This window comes from Muntiacus reevesi, chromosome 9 (assembly GCF_963930625.1).
Source record: "Muntiacus reevesi chromosome 9, mMunRee1.1, whole genome shotgun sequence".
NCBI lineage: Eukaryota > Metazoa > Chordata > Mammalia > Artiodactyla > Cervidae > Muntiacus > Muntiacus reevesi.
The window spans coordinates 2,829,174-2,848,321 of record NC_089257.1 but is presented as its reverse complement, the minus strand read 5'-3'; the positions used below and the strand labels follow the sequence as shown (position 1 = coordinate 2,848,321).

Here is a 19,148-nt window from a genome sequence, read left to right as displayed (position 1 = left end):
TTAAAGTGTATTTATTGCACGCAGACTGCATCCAGGGACTCTTTGTGGCTCTGGCAACACAGTGATGAGCAAAAAGACACAGTACTGTCTTCAAAGGGCTCACTTGTGTGCGTGATGTTATAGAGAAACAAACAAACATCTAACCGATGACAGTGAAGCTGTGACCCAAAGCATTAAGGCACGCAGTGGGCCAGAGAGGGATGGGAGCCGCATTTTCAGATGGGCGGTCAGAAAGGGTCTTTGTTTAGGAGAACTGAAGCAAGCGCAGAGGAGACCACGCAGAAAGGCAGAAGGAGCAGTGTGAGCAAAGGCCCTGAACTTTCCCTTAATGCTACTTCCTTCCATCTTCAGCCCAGCCCTGCGATAGACCTATCATGCCCTCCATTGGAGGACAGGAAAAAGGGAAGCTCAGCAAGACCAGGAACTTTCTCCAAAATGCAGCCGGGGTGCGGCCAAGGTCAAGTTCATCTTCTCTGATTCTAGAGACGGTGTGGTGAACTCGGGGGGCTGTGTGCCTGAAAGCGGGGTGACTGCTGCTGTCCCCCGGCAGGGACCCAGAGCAGAGAGGGGGCGGGGAGCAGAGCCCGCAGCCCCTGCCCGAGTCACACGCCTTCCACCTGCCTCTGCCCCCACCGCCCCCACCGCCTGCTCCCCGAGGCTCGGGCGCTGTTTCCTGGAATTGTTGTCTGGTCTTAGCACGCTCCATTCCCAAGTCCTTTCTCCCCTGGGGCCGCGTCTCCCAGAGGCTGGGGAGAGAGAACCCGAACAGGGCGGAATCCAGACTCCCGGCGGGCCCGTCACGCAGCTGCGCCAGCCGACAGCTGCAGGGACCCAGCTTAGCTTCCCTGCGTGGGCTCCAAGCTGCTTTTCCCTGTCTCTCAGGGACAGCCAGGGAAGCAGCGCCTTTTGAGCACACTGCGTCAGCTCAGGTTCCGGGCTGGCCCTCGCTCTTCATCCAGATTGTGCCCTCTGACCCTCTCCTCCCCGTGGGGGCCATTTGCTCCCGGCCGGCACCCGCTTTACAACGTTCCCTCAGCCTCAGAGAGGAAGCCGGCCGCTTCATAAGCCTGGCGGTCTCCCCGGGTTCCCACCGCTCACTGGAGCCCGAGGCGGCTCTTCCAACCAGGCCCCGAGGTGCAGAGAAGTGAGCCTTACCGCCAGGGCCAGCAGCGAGGGGCGCGCTGCGTCACTTGGTGACATGAGATGGTGGAGATGGCACGGGGTGTGTGTGCATGTGTGTGCGTGTGTATGCGCGTGCATGTGAGGGGCGAAAGCACACACATGTCTGTCCGATGCTCTGGGACTTGACTCCCATCTGTCTCGCTCACAGTCTGGCTCTTTATAGGAGTCTCACGACTCCTGTTCTTGGAGGCATGACTAGTGTTCCTCACGGAGCCAGGCTCCTCGTGCGGTTCTGTCGTCCACTGAGGTCTGCGTTAAGTGTACAGAACGAAGCCGGTGAACAGGGAGGGAGTTAGCCTGAATAGCGGGGGCAAGGCTCGCCTGCTTCTTAAAAACCCCAGCCCGGCTCGGGGGGGGGGGGATATATGTAAAGATACAGCTGATTCACGTTGTGGTACAGCAGAATGTAATATAGCAATGTAACATGATCGTACTCCAATTGAAAAAAAGTAAAATGACACACACTTCAGTTTAGCCAGTTCAGTTCAGTTCGGTCGCTCAGTCATGTCCGACTCTGCAAGCTGGTGGACTGCAGCACGCCAGGCCTCCCTGTCCATCACCAACTCCCGGAGTTTACTCAAACTCATGTGCATTGAGTCGGTCATGCCACACACGTCTCAACCCACAGATGAAATACGTCATTGTCTGGAGGCAAGAAGGTGGGAACGTAGCCCCGGGCCTGGCTGCCACCTAACAGCGGCTCACGCTGAGGAAGGAAAAGTGTGGGCCTTGGCTGTGAGCCTGTGTTTAAAATATCCTACTTTTTTACCTCCTCCACCAGCAGCTGAGTAATAAAAGCTGTGCTTTCAAGGTAACATCTGGATTTTATGCAAGCCCCACAGGTTCTGGCAGCCTATCTCTAAGCAATGGATCAGAGAACTGAAACTATCATAAGGCAACACCTGCTCTCTGCCAGGCCCCCTGGTGGAGGCTGGGGGCACCTGTTCTCTGCCTGAATGCCCCTCTGGTACAGTTGGCACAGAGCTGGGGTCCTGTGCATTTTTGTGGTCTGATCTGCATACACACACAGAGGAATGAGAAAAGTCTTCCTACTAAACAGTGAGACTATCAAACCTGAGTCACACCAGGAAGGCTGGCAAGATTTAGAAATAATACTAACGATTCATGGATGAGGCAACCAAGCTAGTGAGTTGCAGGGACAGGGCCTGATCCCAGATCTGTCGGACTCTGAATCTTGTGCTTTTAATGAGTAAGGGAAAGAATGAACGTTTCTGAAAAGCTTTACTATGAAGGCAGGCTTCTCCAGCATCTGTGTGCAGTAAAGGCACTTGGGAAGGGTGAGCGCTGCGCCCAGGATGCTACATTGTAAGCCAAGTTGCAAAGGGGCGAAGTGTGCAGGAATGGTGCTCTGAAATTTCCTGGACTCAACAGAGGCACGAAGCCTCTGGGGCTGCATGCAATGATTTGTTCAGGAAACCAGTGTTTACAGAAGTCCCCACCCGCATCCCCCGCCACCACTGTGGGGAGGTCAGAGCTGGGATTTAGGTGTGGTGAAGATATGGGCAGGAATCTGAAGACTTTGACCTTGTTTCTTTCTGATTTTGTATCTCTACAAGCTTTCGTTGCCAGGAAATCATGAAATGTTGATGCCAGAGGGAACCTGGCATCAATTATTTTTCAGAGGAAAGAGCAAGGGTTTTAGACCTTGGCAAACCTGGATTCAAATTCCAGTTCAGGCATTTGTAACCACAGGCAAAACATGATTTGTTTTCCTCCAAAGGTTCAGCGATATTGAATAATGTGTCCGAGGTTACACAACCGGTATGTAACACTTTCCGTTATCTACTGCTGTTTAACAAACCGCTCCGAGGCTTAGCGGCTGACAGAAATGATGCTCAGTGATTGTGTTCACAGATCTGCAACCTGGGGACGGCCCAGCAGGGAACGCTGGGGTCATCTGGGCCAGCCTGCCCAGGGCTGGAGGGTCCGTGCCCCAGACGACTCGCTTACCCGGCTGTGGTGTCGGCTGTGAGTGGGAGGTCAGGACCGGGACTGAGGACTGGGTCCCTCCCCACCTGAGCCTTGCCGCGGCTGCTTGGACTTCTCACGCCATGGGCGCTGGGCTCCAGGAAGCAGGCAGAGGAAGCCATGTTTTAAGGCCTGCAGACAGGACAGCATCGCTCCCATCCTACTCTGCTGTGAAGCGCTTGCCTGGTGGCTCAGACGGTAGAGTCCACCGCAATGTGGGAGACCCAGGTTTGACCCCTGGGTCGGGAAGATCCCCTGGAGAAGGGACTGGCAACCCACTCCTGTATTCTAGCCTGGAGAATCCCCTGGACAGAGGGGTCTGGTGGGCTACAGTCCATGGGGTTGCCAAGAGTTGGACATGACTGAGTGATAAAGCTTGCACGCATGCTTTGTGAAGCAGCTACAGAACTCAGGTTCAAGGGGAGTGGCCATTGACCCCACCTTTTTCTCTCTTTTTTACATTAAAAAAATTTTTTTTTAATTAAAAAAATTTAAAAAATTTTTAAATTAGAAAGATTTAAGTGGAGGATGCTTGTTTTCCAGTGCTGTGTGGGTTTCTACCGTACAACGGTGTGAGGCAGTGGTCTGTGTACATATGTGCCCTTCCCCGCGAGCCCCCTCCCAGCCCCATCCCACCCCCGGGTCGTCACCGAGCACCTCGGGCCCCTTGGGCTCTAGAGCAGTTTCCCTCTAGCTGCCTGTTCACGCGCGGCCGTGTGTGGACGTCAGCCTGCTCCCTCACTCTGCCCCACCCTCTTCTGCCCTCGCTGCGTCCACAAGCCGTCCCCCACGTCTGCGTCTCAATTGCTCCCCCGCCAATGGGCTCATCAGGGCCATTTTTCTAGACTCCACAAACATGTGTTAATATGTGGCATTTTTCTCTTTTGGACTTACTTTACTCTGCATGACGGACTCTAGGTTCATCCACATCTCTACAAGTGACCTGGTTTCGTTCCTTTTTATCGGTTCCACTTTCTAATGGGAAGAGTGTGCAAGAGTCTTCTCCGCTGGCCTCCTCCTCCCCAGACCTGCTCCGGCACAGCGTACTGACCCCTTCGCTGCATCACTCCTGCGCTGAGAACTCCTCAAGGCTCTCTGTTACCTTTTGCCTTCCTCTTAACTTGGTCACTTCACAACGTGGTCCTAGCTTGCTTCTCAAGGTCAGTGAAGTCATTTCTTCTCTATGATCTATTCCAGGATAAAGAAACAAAGAAAGTGAAGTCACTCAGTTGTGTCCGACTCTTTGCGACCCCATGGACTGTAGCCCCCCAGGCTCCTCCGTCCATGGGATTTTCCAGGCAAGAGAACTGGAGAGGGTTGCCATTGCCTTCTCCAGGGGATCTTCCTGACCCAGGGATTGAACCCGGGTCTGCTGCGCTGTAGGCAGATGCTCTACCGTCTGAGCCACCAGGGAAGTCCAACATTAAAAAACATTCCAGGATAAAGTCAACATTAAAAAATTTCCTGTGGTATGTATGTATGTACTTTTATTGAGGTATAGATGATGCCCAGATTATATGTTCATGTGTGTAATATAGGGATTCTCAATGTAAAGGTTGTATTTTGTTTATAGTTATTATAAACATTGGTCATATTCCTTGTGCTATATCCTAATAGAGATAAATAAGCTGTCTAACTTTGTAGCTCATTTATTTTATACCTGGTAGCTTGTACCTCTTAAGTCCCTACCCCTGACTTGCCGCTCCCTGCTGCTTTCTTCCCATGGGTAACCACTAGTTTGATCTCTGTATCTGTGAGTCTGTTTCTGTTTTGTTATATTCATTCATTTGTTTTATTTTGATTCCGCATGTAAGCGATAACTTGCAGCACTTTTCTTTCTCTGACTTATTTCACTAAGGATAAAAGTGTCCACCAATAGATGAATGATAAGGAAGAAGTATACACGCACACAACGGAATAGTCTTCAGCCATAAAAAAGAATGAAAACTTGCCATTATCACCAACATGAATGGACTTGAAGGGTAGTAACCTCTAGTATTTATTAACCCTATCATGATAAATACTCTAGAGGGATTATCTAATTTGAATTTTCACCCTGTTAGCCAGGTTCTTTTGTATTTGAAGTCAGGAATGCTTGACCAGGAAACTGAGCTCTTAACTCCCATTGTAAACTGCATCTACTTGAAGTTTCCCAGATGCAGGTTGTTTTTGCTGAAGTCCGAGATTTTGTCCTTTTTCTATGACTTCTCTACTTCTCTTTTATCTCACCAACTTATGCTTATTTTTCAGGTTCCAATTTAGCCAGCCCTTCTTCCAAGAAGACTTCCCTGATTCTTGAAGATGGGTTGCACTCCGCATTAATATTCCGTCTTATTTCTATCTAGCACTTTTCACTTTGTCCTGAAATTATCTGTTTTCTGGAGCCCGTCACAGGCTGTACATTTTCTTTTTTTTGGAGAGTTAAGGGCAGCATCTTGAGTTTATTTTCCTCTCCGGAAGTGAAAGATCCTGCAGTCCAACATCCCACAGGTTCTCCCTGAGTTGTCCTCATCTACGAGGCTATGAGACCCCTCAGTTATGCAGCCCGACACCCCAAACCAGACCCACATGGCGGAGTTTGTCTTGCTGGGCTTCGCTGAGGCGCACGAGTCACGCCTCTTCCTCTTCGTCCTCTTCCTCACCATATACCTGCTCACCTTGGTGGAGAACTTGGCCATCATCCTGGTGGTGGGCTTGGACCACCGCCTCCATAGGCCCATGTATTTCTTCCTGACGCACTTGTCCTGCCTTGAAATCGGGTACACTTCAGTCACGGTGCCCAAGATGCTGGCGGGTTTCCTTGGGGTGGCTGGAGGCCAGAGGATCTCCTACGTGGGCTGCCTGTCCCAGCTTTTCATCTTCACCTTCCTCGGGGCCACGGAGTGTCTGCTGCTGGCCGCCATGGCCTACGACCACTACGTGGCCATCTGCCTGCCTCTCCGGTACGGGGCGCTGGTGTCCTGGGGCGCCTGCGGCCGCCTGGCAGCCGCCTGCTGGCTGGGGGGCCTCCTCACCCCCACGTTGCCCATCTATCTCATGTCCCGACTGACGTTCTGTGGCCCCAACGTCATCGACCACTTCTTCTGCGACGCCTCGCCGCTGCTGGCCCTGGCCTGCTCGGACGTCGGCCCGAAGGAGACCGCAGACCTCCTGGTCTCGCTGGCCGTGCTCCTGGCCTCGTCCGTGGCCATCGCCGCGTCCTACGGCCGCATCGTCCGGTCGCTGCTGCGGCTCCGCGCGGCCGCCGCCCGCAGGAAGGCCTTCTCCACCTGCGCGGCCCACCTGGGCGTGCTGAGCCTCTTCTATGGCACTCTCTTCTTCATGTACGCCCGCACCCGAGCGGCCCCTTCAGTCAGCTTCAGCAAGGTGGTGTCGGTCTTCTACGCCATCGTCACGCCCATGCTCAACCCCCTCATCTACACTCTCCGAAACCACGAGGTGAAGGGGGCTCTGGGGAGAGCCTTCTCCTGCAGCTCTTGGAAAGGTCGGTGAGGAGGCAGGTGCTGGGGCAGCGGGATCGTGCCTAGCTTCTTAGAAGGGGCGTGCTGAGCACTCTGGGATGGAGCAGAGGCCTAGGAGTCACCAGTCACGGGATCAGTTCAGTCGCTCAGTTGTGTCTGACTCCCTGTGACTGCAAGAATCGCAGCACGCCAGGCCTCCCTGTCCATCACCAACTCCCGGGGTTTACTCAAGCTCATGTCCATCGAGTCAGTGATGCCATCCAGTCATCTCATCCTCTATTGTCCCCTTCTCCTCCTGCCCCCAATCCCTCCCAGCATCAGGGTCTTTTCAAATGAGTCAGCTCTTTGCATCAGGTGGCCAAACTATTGGAATTTCAGCTTCAGCATCAGTCCTTCAAATGAACACCCAGGACTGATCTCCTCTAGGATGGATTGGTTGGATCTCCTTGCAGTCCAAGGGACTCTCAAGAGTCTTCTCCAACACTACAGTTCAAAAGCATCAATTCTTTGGCGCTCAGCTTTCTTTATAGTCTAACTCTCACATCCATACATGACCACTGGAAAAACCATAGCCTTGACTAATGGACCTTTGTTGGCAAAGTAATGTCTCTGCTTTTTAATATACTGTCTAGGTTGGTCATAACTTTCCTTCCAAGGAGTAAGCGTCTTTTAATTTCATGGCTGCAGTCACCATCTGCAGTGATTTTGGAGCCCAAAAAATAAAGTCTGACACTGTTTCCCCATCTATTTCCCATGAAGTGATGGGACCAGATGCCATGATCTTAGTTTTCTGAATGTTGAGCTTTAAGCCAACTTTTTCACTCTCCTCTTTCACTTTCATCAAGAGGGTCTTTAGTTCCTCTTCACTTTCTGCCATAAGGATGGTGTCATCTGCGTATCTGAGGTTACTGATATTTCTCCCGGCTATCTTGATTCTAGCTTGTGCTTCCTCCACCCTAGCATTTCTCATGATGTACTCTGCATATAAGTTATGGATTGTGTATTAAAGTAAAATGCTACTTCTGCTATGACAAGAAACTCCTACCTATATTAGCTTAAAGAAGGAAGGAGACTTCCTCTTTCCTGCCAGAGTCCGAGGTGAGTGCTCCATGTTGGTGGCTGGCTCTGCTCAAGAGGCATTTGAGGATCCAAGTTCCCTGTGTCTTTCTGATTTTTGTGGGGGAAGTTCTCTGCCTCCAGTCAGCAGCACACACTTCTCTTCCTCATCACTTTTTTTTCTTTCTTTTCCTTTTTAAAATAAATTTATCCAATTATTTTTATTTTTTTATTTTTGAAACCTTTTATTGTGAAATATAAAACACAGATAGGAGGGACTTCTCTGAGGGTCCAGTGGTTAAGACTTCACCTTCCAATGCAGGGGGTGAGTGTTCGATCCCTGGCTGGGAAGCTAAGATCCCATATGCCTTGTGGCTGGAAAACCAAAACATAAGACAGAATCAGGATTGTAACAAATTCAATATAGATTTTTAAAAAGGTCCATAGAAAAATACCTTAAAAAAACACATTTAGGAAAGTGAATACAACATAACCATATAGCTTAATGGATTACATAATGACCAACAAGTTAATATACTGAATATTAAATCCAGAAATTAACCATCATTGGTACCCCAATGCTGGGAAAGATTGAAGGCAGGAGGAGAAGGGGACGACAGAGGATGAGATGGTTGGATGGCATAAGTGACTTGATGGACATGAGTTTGAGTAAGCTCCTGGAGTTGGTGATGGACAGGGAGGCCGGGTGAGCTGCAGTCCATGGGGTCACAAAAAATCCAACGTGACTGAGCGATTGAACTGAACTGGTGCCCCCAAAACCTGCCCCCAGCAGACCTCTTCCCAGTCATAGTCTCCTCTTCCCCCAAATGGTAACCACTATTTAGACTTCCATAGTTATCTTACCTTTTCTCTTCTGAGGGTTTAAAACCTAAGAAAGCAAGCCTCAACACTATACGGTTCACCTTGAACAATGCTTAGGGGCACTGACTCTCCAAACGGTCAAAAATCAAAGTATAACTTATAGCTGGCCCTCTGTATGCAAGGTTCCTCGGTAACCATGCTTCTGTTATTTTTATTAAAAAAGCTTTATTTTCTGGTACAGTTGATTCACAAAGTTGCATTACTTTCAGATGTGCAGCAAAGTGAATCATTACACATAAACATATTCCCACTCTTTTTCACATTCTTTTCCTGTATAGGCCCTTACAGAGTATTGAGTAGAGTTCCTTGTGCTACACAGCAGGTCCTTGCTAGTTATCTGTTTTATGTATAGTAGTGTGTATGCGTCAATCTTGAAAGTGAAAGTGAAGTCGCTCAGTCGTGTCCGAGTCTGTGTGGCCCCAGGGACTACAGCCCGCCAGGCTCCTCCGTCCATGGGATTCTCCAGGTGAGGAGGACGCTGGAGTGGGTGGCCGTTTCCTTCCCCAGAGGACCTTCCTGACCCAGGGATCGGACTCGGGCCTCCCACACTGCACGTCAGTTTAATCTCCCAATTTATCCTCCCCACCCCCTGGGAACCATAAGTTGCTTATCTACATCTGTTAGCTCGATTTCTGCTTCTTTGCATCTTTAGGGTCAATGTCCCCTTGGATGTTGGCAAACTAAGGCCAAATCTAGTCCAGCTCTTATTTACAACAACCTGTGAGCTAAGAATAGTTTTTAAATTTTAAATGGTTGAACACAAATCAAAAGTAGAATACTATTTCATGACATGCAAACATTTTATAAGATTAAAATTTCAGTGTCTGTAAATCACGTTTCACTAGAACTCAATCATACTTATGTATTGTCTAGGCTGCTCTTGTGCTCCAATGACAGAGACCATTTGCCAATCCCCAGGGGCCTTCTTACTCCTTCCATGACCAACATTTGGTCCCGCTGGATAAGAAGGCTGGTGTTGTTGTTCAGTCACTAAGTCATGTCTGACTCTTTGTGACCCTAAGGACCGCAGTATGCCAGGCTTCCCTCTGCTTCACTATCTCCCAAAGTTTGCTTAAACTCATATCCATTGAGTCGGTGATTCCATCCAACCATCTCATCCTCTGTCACCCCTTCTCCTCCTGCCCCCAATCTTTCCCAGCATCAGGGTCTTTTCCAATGAGTCAGCTTTTTGCATCAAGTGGCCAAAGTACTGAAGCTTCAGCTTCAGAGTCAGTCCTTCCAATGAATATTCAGGATTGATTTCCTTTAGGATGGACTGGTTTGATCTCCTTGCAGTCCAAGGGACTCTCAAGAGTCTTCCCCAGCACCGCAGCTTGAAAGTGTCAGCTCTTTGGTGCTCAGCCTTCTTTATGGTCTAACTCTCACATCCACACATGACTACTGGAAAAACCATAGCTTTGGCTATACAGACCTTTGCAGGCAAAGTGATGTCTCTGCTTTTCAATACGCTGTCTAAGTTTGCCACAGCTTTTCTTCCAAGGAGCAAGAAGGGTGAGGATACAGCACAGAAGGGACACAGCCCACCTCTTAGTTTTTCCACTAGATGTGGCAATCATCGTGTTTACTCACCTTTCTTGGTGAGAAGTTAGCCACAGGTCACATCTAATTGCAAGGTTGCACAATGGTAAATAATCCACCTGCAGTGCAGGAGATTCAAGAGATGTGGGTTCAGTCCTTGGGTCAGGAAGATCCCCTGGAGTCGGGAATGGCAACCCATTCCAATATTCTTGCCTGGAAAATCCCAGGCAGAGGAGCCTGGTGGGCTATGGTCTACGGGGTCGCAGAGTCAGGCACGACTGACCACACACAGAAAAAGAGCCGTGCGAACCATACTGAATTCATTTTGTCAGCTCCACCTTAGGCCTGCAGTCCAACCCCACCCTCCTTTCCATGTGACTAAGCTTTAGCCTACTCACAAGGAATGCACCCAAGTTCCCTATCAACTTTTACTCTTGCCTTCATCTGATATGAAAATCGAAAGCATGACTTTTGCTGACGCAGATGGTTAATAACCGTGGAACGGCAGGGAAAAACTCCTGATCCTGGTGAGGCAGACATGTTTCTCCCTAGTAGTCAATTCTATTTTTAGCTTTGGCCCATTTTAAATTCCCCTGTACCCCTTTTGGTGAAGTGTGGGGCAGCTGCAAATGCCTTGGGATCATCGTCCACCCGATCCTGCCTGTTTTTGTAAGTCACTAACAATAAATTCCATAATTGCACTTTATGTAGTTGCCTGCTTTGATTTTTGGTCTCAAAGTTCCTTCTCAGCTCAGAGGTTATTAGACAATATCTCTGCCTCCCAACAAGAGTCCATAGGTAGGCAGACAAATGCCTGCTGCAATTTGCTTACTATGGGAAAAGGGGTGAACACATTTTGGTAGACAACCAGCAGTTTCAACACAAACTCCCCAGAATCACAGTTGATTTTCCACGTGACGTATGTACTTCTTTGTATCTACATTTTCTTATTTGAAATATAGACCAAGAGAACTCCCTGGTGTTCCAGTGGTTCGGATGGAGCACGTTAACTGCTGGGGTCCAGGTTCCATCCCTGGTTGGGGAGCTAAGAACCCACATGCTGTGAGGTGAGGCCAAAATAAAAGAAATATAGACCAAGGCTCCTGCTCTGCCAACGCAGTGGATCTTCTATGGTTCCATATTCCTTTTATCCCTTGCAGTTGTGCCGGGACTCCCCCTTCTTTTTTTCAGACTTTTCCATCTTTGGTTAGCCTCTTACTTCTCAGTTTTCACATTCCAAGCCCATGGCAGCTGATTTTGAAGTCACATTTGTCAAAATGCTGACTTGGACTGTGGGATGCTGCGACTCTCTTTCTGTCTCTCTCTAGACGGAGTCTTCTTATTTAATCTATTTCCTTGTTTCCTTTGTGGCTTCTTCTTCATTGGCCCAAATAAAATTATTGGCTGACCATAGGCAAGATAAAAGCATTTTTAAAAATAAATTTTACATATTTACTTTTGGTTGTCTCATTGTAGTGGCTTCTCTCATTGCTGAGCATGGGCTCGCGAGTGCTCGAGCTTCAGCAGATGCGGCAGGGGGGCTCAGCAATTGCAGGTCCTGGGCTCTCGAGTATCGGATCAATAGTTGTGGCTCACAGGCTTAGCTGCTCCACGGCATGTGGGATCTTCCCAGACCAGGGATGAACTCACGCTTCCTGCGTTGGCAGGCAGATTCTTTACCACTGAGTCACCAGGGAAGCCCCTAGATAAAAGCATTTTAAACCCTCTTTGACAGGAACTTAAGATGAATCTCTTTGCCCAGAAACATGGATGCCTTGACACCTTGAGACATTCTGTGTAACTCCGTCCAGCAATATCCCTCCCTGAGGACAGTCCAAGAGCACCATCATTTAACAGATGCCCAGTTATTGTGGGATGCCTTAGTAGCCTCATACTCTCACAGAAGTGGAGTTTTCATTTTCTTCTATATCAGGTTTTTTAAAAAAATTATTTATATGTTTGTTTACTTTATTTTTGGCTGTGCTGGGTCTTCTTTGCTGCACGGGGCTGCCCTCTAGCTGTGCACGGGCTTCTCACTGCAGCGGCCTTTTCTGCTTCGGCGCGCAGGCTCTACGGAGCTCAGGCTTTAGTAGCCGCAGTGCATGGGCTCAGGAGTTGAGGCTCCCGGGCTCTACGGCAGACGCTCAATAGTTGTGGTGCACGGGCTTAGATGCTCCATGACATGTGGGATCTTCCCAGATCAGGGATTGAACCTGTGTCTCCTGCACTGGCAGGCAAATCCTTTACCACTGGGCCAGCAGGGAGTCCCCAGGTTTGGTTTTTTTTTTAATTTCCTCTTTCATTTCCTCAGTGACCCATAGGGTTTTTGGCAGCACATGATTCAGCCTCTGGTGTCTGGTGGGTGGCGCAGCATCCTGGAGGTAATAACCCAGAGGGAGGATTCCCAAGTGGCGCTTGCTAGCACCATGGTTTGTCACCACCTGGTTGGATGAGCACCCCCAAATGGATGCCGCGTGTCCATGCTGCCGCGGTGAGAACCAATTGCCTCCTGCCTGTCTCAGAGACTCTTCAAGACAGCTGATGGGTCTAGCCAGGCTCCTTTCAAACGACTGCTTGTGCCTTAGGTTTGAGCATGTGCGATTTTGTGTGTGTCCTTTAAGAGTGGTGTCTCTGCTTCCTGTCGCCCTCTGGCTTTCCTGGAAGTAAGCCCCGCTGGACTTTAAAGCCAGGTGTCCTGGGGGCTTGTCTTCTTCGAGCAGGACTCCTGGGGCTGGGGAGCCCGGTGTAGGGCTTGGACCCCTCTCTCCCTGGGGAGAATTTCTGCAGCTGTAATCAGCCTCCTGTTTGTGGGTCGCCCTCCTGGGGGTATGGGTCTTGGCTATGCCATGTCACTGCCCTTCCTAATTGTTTTGTCACAGTTCTTGTTTTTTTTTTTTTTTTTTTTGTAACTTTAATTGCAAAAGCTCTTTCCTGCTAGTCTTCAAGACTTTCTCATCAATAATTGCTCTTTCACATCAATAGCTGTAATTTTGGTGTGCCTGTGGGAGGAGGTGAGCTCAGACTCTTCCTACCCTGCCTCTTGGCTACTGACTATTCATTTCTTGCTTCCTTTTTGACTCATCTGGTAAAGAATCCGCCTGCAATGTGGGAGACCTGGGTTTGATCCCTGGGTCGGGAAGATCCCCTGGAGAAGGGAAAGGCTACCCACTCCAGTATTCTGGCCTGGAGAATTCCATGGACTATACAGTCCATGGGGTCACAGAGAGTCGGACACGACTGAGCGACTTTCACTTTTCACTATTCACTTCTTATAAACAGTTTCACAAAAGATATATTTAGTCCCCTCTGATTAGGTTAGGTTGGAAATGTTAGCCCACAAGCTCTTTGTTTGTAAAGATATTCTTTAACCATTTTGAAGTTTCCGCCCCGTGACCTAGACTGTAGCAAGGGTCTCATAAAAGTTTCAGCTATTCGGCAGTCAATCAAGAGATTCAGGTTTGCCATTATGTATAATTTTACTGAATTGTTTAACGAATATGCTTACAATATGCAGAGTAATGTTCTAAATGTCTTATAAATCATAATTCATTTACTCCTCATTGATAACCCCACAAAATAGGTGCTATTCTTATCTTCCTTTACACACAAGGGAACTGAGGTACAGAGAAGTTAAGTCACTTGTCCAAAGTCACACAGCTGGGGCAATGGGAGTGCCATGGCTTGAAGCTTTCTCATCTGACTCTTAACATCTGCACAACGATGTCCTGGATTCACTGGTCCCCTCCTTGGCATCAGTTCCTGTTCCTGATCTGTAATAGGTCAGGGTGGACTTGATGACTTTATCTATTTACTTTTTGAGTGTTTTGTAAGTGCTGAGAACCTTCACATTTTTTTTTTTCCATTTTATTATCACAACAACCCAGAGAGAAAGGCTTAATCTCATCTTATAATGGAGGAAACTGAAGCTTAGAGAGGTTAAATAACATGCTCAAGTCCCTAAAGCTGCACCACGGAGGAGCCAGGAGGATTTGGATCAAGTCTTTCTGACTTCTTCCAACCATTCTCCCTTGCCACCTTCTCTCAAAGATCTCTTCCAGTGCTACCTTTGCAGAAGCTGATTCATTCATTCATCAGACAACTGTCCCGTCTCCTGTTTGCATCAGGCACTGGCTGACTGCTGAGGGGTCGCAGACCGAATAAGACCAGATGTTTCCATCAAGGGTGGGATTATTCGCCCTCTAATGGAATGAAAGACAAGAAGAAAGTGGCTGAGTGACAGGGAGGGTCCGGATCAGGGTCCGGATCCTTCTCAGAGGAAGGAGTGTTTTCCTGCTGAGGAGCTTGGGGAAGGCAGCCTTGAGCAGGTGGGACGCCTTTCTGCTCACTGCTGATTTTCTCACTTGAGATGCTGCCTGCCAAGCATTTGTTCTTTTGTGTTTTTTCTGGCCGGAGAAGGATGATGTGGCATTTGGGAAGGAAGAGGCAGAACAGGAGACCTGCTCCTGATGCAAGGATGGCAGACACCTCCAGAGTGACTGCGTCCCTGCCTTGGGCACTCCTGTGTGTGGGAATGAAGATCACCCCGACACAGGAGCAGACCCACGTGCTGAGCGTGATACGCTTGGCTTCACTGAAGGTGTCAGGTAGCTGGTGGGGCCGGGAAGACCACCAGCAAGCTAACCAGACCGAGCAAACCCAGGTAACCCAGCGTGGCCTAGAACAGTTCCAAGGAGCCTCATCAGGCTCTGTAGAGGTCACAGGTCGTGGGGGCCGTCCGGTCACCCAGGGTGAACATGAGGTTGCCCGGACCAGGGGACAGACCATGGGGATGGTTTTGGGGGAGAACCGGCCCCAGAACTTCCTCTTCTGGGCATGCAGCCGGGTGCCGTGGGAGGCTGCCAGCACCCCGACGGTCTTGGCCAGCACAGCGGACACGCAGGTTGTGAAGGTGACCCCAAAGGCCGCCTGGCGTACGGCACAGGTGAGGGGCCCTGGGGGGCCAGTGAACATGCAGGCGAAGGGGAGACGGGGCCACGGTGGGCAGCGGAAGGTAGCTGAGCTGGGGATGACTGGCTTGGGCGATGAGGTGTGGTGGAGCCCGATGAAGATGCCCCAGACGGCCAGAGCGAGGAGGGAGCGCAGGGCCGGGCAGAGAGCCGACAGGCGCCGAGAGCTCCTGGTAGGACCGGAGGTCAAGGCTTTGGGGATGCGCTGACCGCTCTCCCTGTTGGGCCACTGGTCCTGGGGCACGTCTCACAGGTAGCACTGTCTAAAGGAAGAGAGAGAAACGGGCTCAGAGAACAGACTGCGGAAGCTTCTGGGAACTTTCCCGCGGTCAAGCTGTTATAGGAACCGTGCTGACTTTTCCCCGTAGAATCACTGCGCTTCAGTCTTCTTACGATGGGCCTCCCAGATGACCTGACGGCCCCAGGTTCAGGGCGAGAAACACAGGTGGGGGAAATCCCGACGGCCGCGGCTCTTCGTGCCTCACGCTACAGTGAAACAAGAGTGACGCGGCGACCTACAGACGCCCTGTCCCGCTGAACCGACCCACCGTGGCGGCAGCGTTGCAATTTGGAGCCACAGCTAATTTAGTTTTGCGCTTATTCGTCAGCCTGTTTTGCATAAGGAGTATCTATGGGAATGCTTACTACATACATCGACTCTCCTTTTTTACGGAGTTATCTTTTTTTTTTTTTTTTAAGATTTTTTTGATGTGGACCATTTAGAAAATCTTTATTGAATTTGTTGCAGTATCGCTTCTGTTTTACGGTTTGGCTTTTGGCTGCAAGACACATGGGACCTTTGTGCCCTGACCAGGGATGGAACCTGCACCCCCTACATTGGAAGGCAAAGTCTTAACCACTGGGCCACCAGGAAGTCCCCGCCCTTTCTCCATCACTGCTTTGATAGAACTCTTCAGAGCTTTGCCTTCTGTAGTGAACGGAGCGGCTTTGTGCCAGAGCACGGGAGCTGCAGTATATTCCCATTCACCTCTTTCCTCGATTTGGATTCTGAACCTGGTCTTCCCAACCCAATCTCTTTCCTTTTCAGTGCATCCACCACCCTGAACACATATCGAAACACTTACTGCTTCTCTATTTGAGTAATTCAGTGGCTCCCTATGTCCTACAGAACAAAGTTCACGCTTCTGAGTCTGGAGAGTAAGTCCTATGATGTGGCCACCTTCCTGCATCTCGAATCTCAGTCTAGACTCAAGTCACCCTAGGCTCCTTATCGCTTTCATGCCTAAGACTTCCCTAACTTATTCCTTGCCCTGGGCTGTCCTTAGCAAGGTTCACTGCCTTTGAAACACTACCTGTTGTTCAATGCCCACATCACAAGCCACCCCCTCTGGTGAAAAGCCTCCCTACCTATCCTCCGTTAGAACTGTTTCTCTTTGCTTCCATGACTCAGTGCTTGAGCTCTGATTGAAGTGATGGATATTAACATTAAACCAAGTCTCTCTAGCATACAGTGATCCTTCTCCTTTAGCAGATCACGAGCTCCGTGGGGCCAAGGTTGAGCCTCACCACCTTGGCACCCATACAGTAGATGCCAGTTGCTATCTGTTGAATGAATGACATCTTAGTAAAATATAGGTTAAATCACCAGTGGGGCTCAGCTCGGAGCTCTGTGATAACCTAGAGGGGTGGGATCGGGGGTGAGAGGGAGTCTCAAGGAGGGGATATATGTATACACGTAACTGATTCGCTTTGTTGTACCTCAGAAACTAACAGAGCGTTGTAAAGCAATTATACTCCAATGAAAAAATAAATGAAAAAAAAATCACTGGGGGCTTTCTCCCAGTATTTATGGAATGCCTACCACGTGCCAGACATTAAAATAGGTACAAAATTTGGACAAACTCATGGTGGATGAAAGAAAGAATGAATGTATAACCATGAAAGGTCATAAGGTAGCATGTGGGAAGGGCATATTGACACCATCTTTTGATCGCCTCTTCCCTGGATTTTTTTTCTTCCAATTTAAAAAATCTTTCCTTGATGTGGGCTTCCTTGGTAACTCAGATAGTGAAGAATCTGCCTGCAATGCAGGAGACCCAGGTTCAATCCCCAAGTCGGGAAGATCCCCTGGAGATGGGAATGGCAACCCACTCCAGCATTCTTGCCTGGAGAATTCCACGGACAGACCACGGAGGTGCAGCGAGTCGGACATGACTGAGCAATAACACTTCACACTTGATGTAAATATCAGCTCTCATCTGAAACCTCCCCTGGCTGCTGGCTGGCTGCCTGCCAACTGAGGGCCAGCTTCCCTCTTTACCTGGTGCCGTGGACGTCTCTCCTCTGGGGCAGGGAAGGCAGCAAGAGCAGCAGCTTGACTTCTCAGACAGGGCTGACTTCCTGGTTCCCGCAGGACATTTCTCATTGCAGTGGGGGGTAGGCACCTGCACAGGGGGGAGGCAGCACATGGGGAGGCTGCGGGGGAGACCGACCAGCCCCTGCGCCGTCCGCCTGAGAGCAGCGCTCAGCATCACTCTCACCGACTGGTCCCTCATATATATATATATATACTGGAGGAAATGGCAACCCACTCCAGTATTCTTGCCTGGAAAACCCCATGGACAGAGGAACCTGGAGGGCTACAGTTCATGGGGTCACAAAGAGTCAGACAAGACTGAGTGACGGACACACACATTCTTTTTCATATCCTTTACATTACGGTTTACCCTAGGAGACTGGATATGGTTCCCTCTGCTCTGCTGTAGGACCTTGTTTATCCATTCCGAATGCAATAGCTTGCATCCACCAAGGACAGTGCTCTGCTCCCGTGCTCATCAGCCCCCTTCCTTCTTCCCCCAGGATGGGGGAGTTCAGTCATTGACCTGTCATGGGAGTAGAAAAAGACCCACAAGACCAAGGTGGGACCTGAAGGAACCAGGCTGGAATCACTGAGATTGGGGACAAAACATTTGTACTCGTTACAGTAATTTTCTTACTCTTTCTATTACAGAACCATGAACCATGTGGAAAATGTTACAGATACTCAGATAAGGGGATGCTAAGCCCTTCCTGGGTGAACTGGAAGAAGTATGGCAGGATATGTGAGCTGCACCTGCCCTTAAGTGAGACGTCCCCTAGCTGGTAACCTTCGATACTAGGGCCCAGGGAATGGGGCTCCATGTGTTACCTTCCCATTGTGTGAAAAAGTTTGGCATCAGTTATCTATTTCCCAATATAAGGTTACAAGGCTAATAATCCAGGCATCCCATTCCTGGGTACATACATCCAGAGAAAACCATCATTCGAAGAGATCCATGTACCCCGATATTCACCGCAGTACGATTTACAAAAGCCAGGACTTGGAAGCAGTCTAAGTGTGCACCAACAGCGGAATGGATAAAAGACGTGTGTTTGCACACACACACACGCCATGGACTATCACTCAACCATAAAAAAGAACAAAATAACGCCATTTTCAGGAACGTGCATGGGCCTAGAGATTGTCATACTGAGTGAAGTAATTCAGACAGAGAAAGACAAATATCATATGGTATTGCTTATATGTCGAATTGAAAAAAGGATACAAATGAACTTATCTAAAAAGAAATAGTTACAAATAGAGAAGACAAAATTATAGTTACCAGGGGTAAGGTGGCAAGGGATAAACTGGAAGACTGCTTTTGGCACATACACACTACTATATATAAAATAGATAACTAGTAAGGACCTACTGTGTAGCACAAGAAATTCTACTCAAAGCTCGGTCATGGCTTATATGGGAAAAGAATCTAAAACAGAGTGGATACACGTGTATGCATAACAAACTCACTTTGCAAAACACCGGAAACGAGCACAACATTGTAAATCAACTACGCTCCAATAAAAACAGAAAAATAAAAAATAAAAAGACAGCAGCAACTCAAGATAGACACCCTCGCTATCTCAGGGTAAACTTGAATTGACAATTATGTATACTTTTCTTTGCTGAGTGCTTTGAAGTATCTTAGTATCTTTGCTAAGTATTTTTAAGTGTTAACTTTTTCATTCTCATAATAACCTGATAACATAGTGATTGTTCTTATTTTATACATTAAGTCAAGAAACTAAAGAA

At 49.0% G+C, this 19,148-nt stretch overlaps 1 protein-coding gene across 1 annotated transcript; it reads left to right on the top strand.

Annotated features, from left to right (window-relative positions):
• Window positions 1–5,709: 5,709 nt before the first annotated feature.
• OR6Q1 (olfactory receptor family 6 subfamily Q member 1) lies at window positions 5,710–6,663 on the top strand. The gene has a single exon (XM_065943894.1). It carries the CDS (start codon window positions 5,710–5,712, stop codon window positions 6,661–6,663), a length of 954 nt encoding a protein of 317 aa, XP_065799966.1.
• The last annotated feature ends 12,485 nt before the right edge of the window (window positions 6,664–19,148 follow it).

Bases quoted from the DNA above. Each gene is read 5' to 3' on its own strand.
- OR6Q1 (XM_065943894.1), top strand. From the start codon at position 5,710: ATGCAGCCCGACACCCCAAACCAGACCCACATGGCGGAGTTTGTCTTG.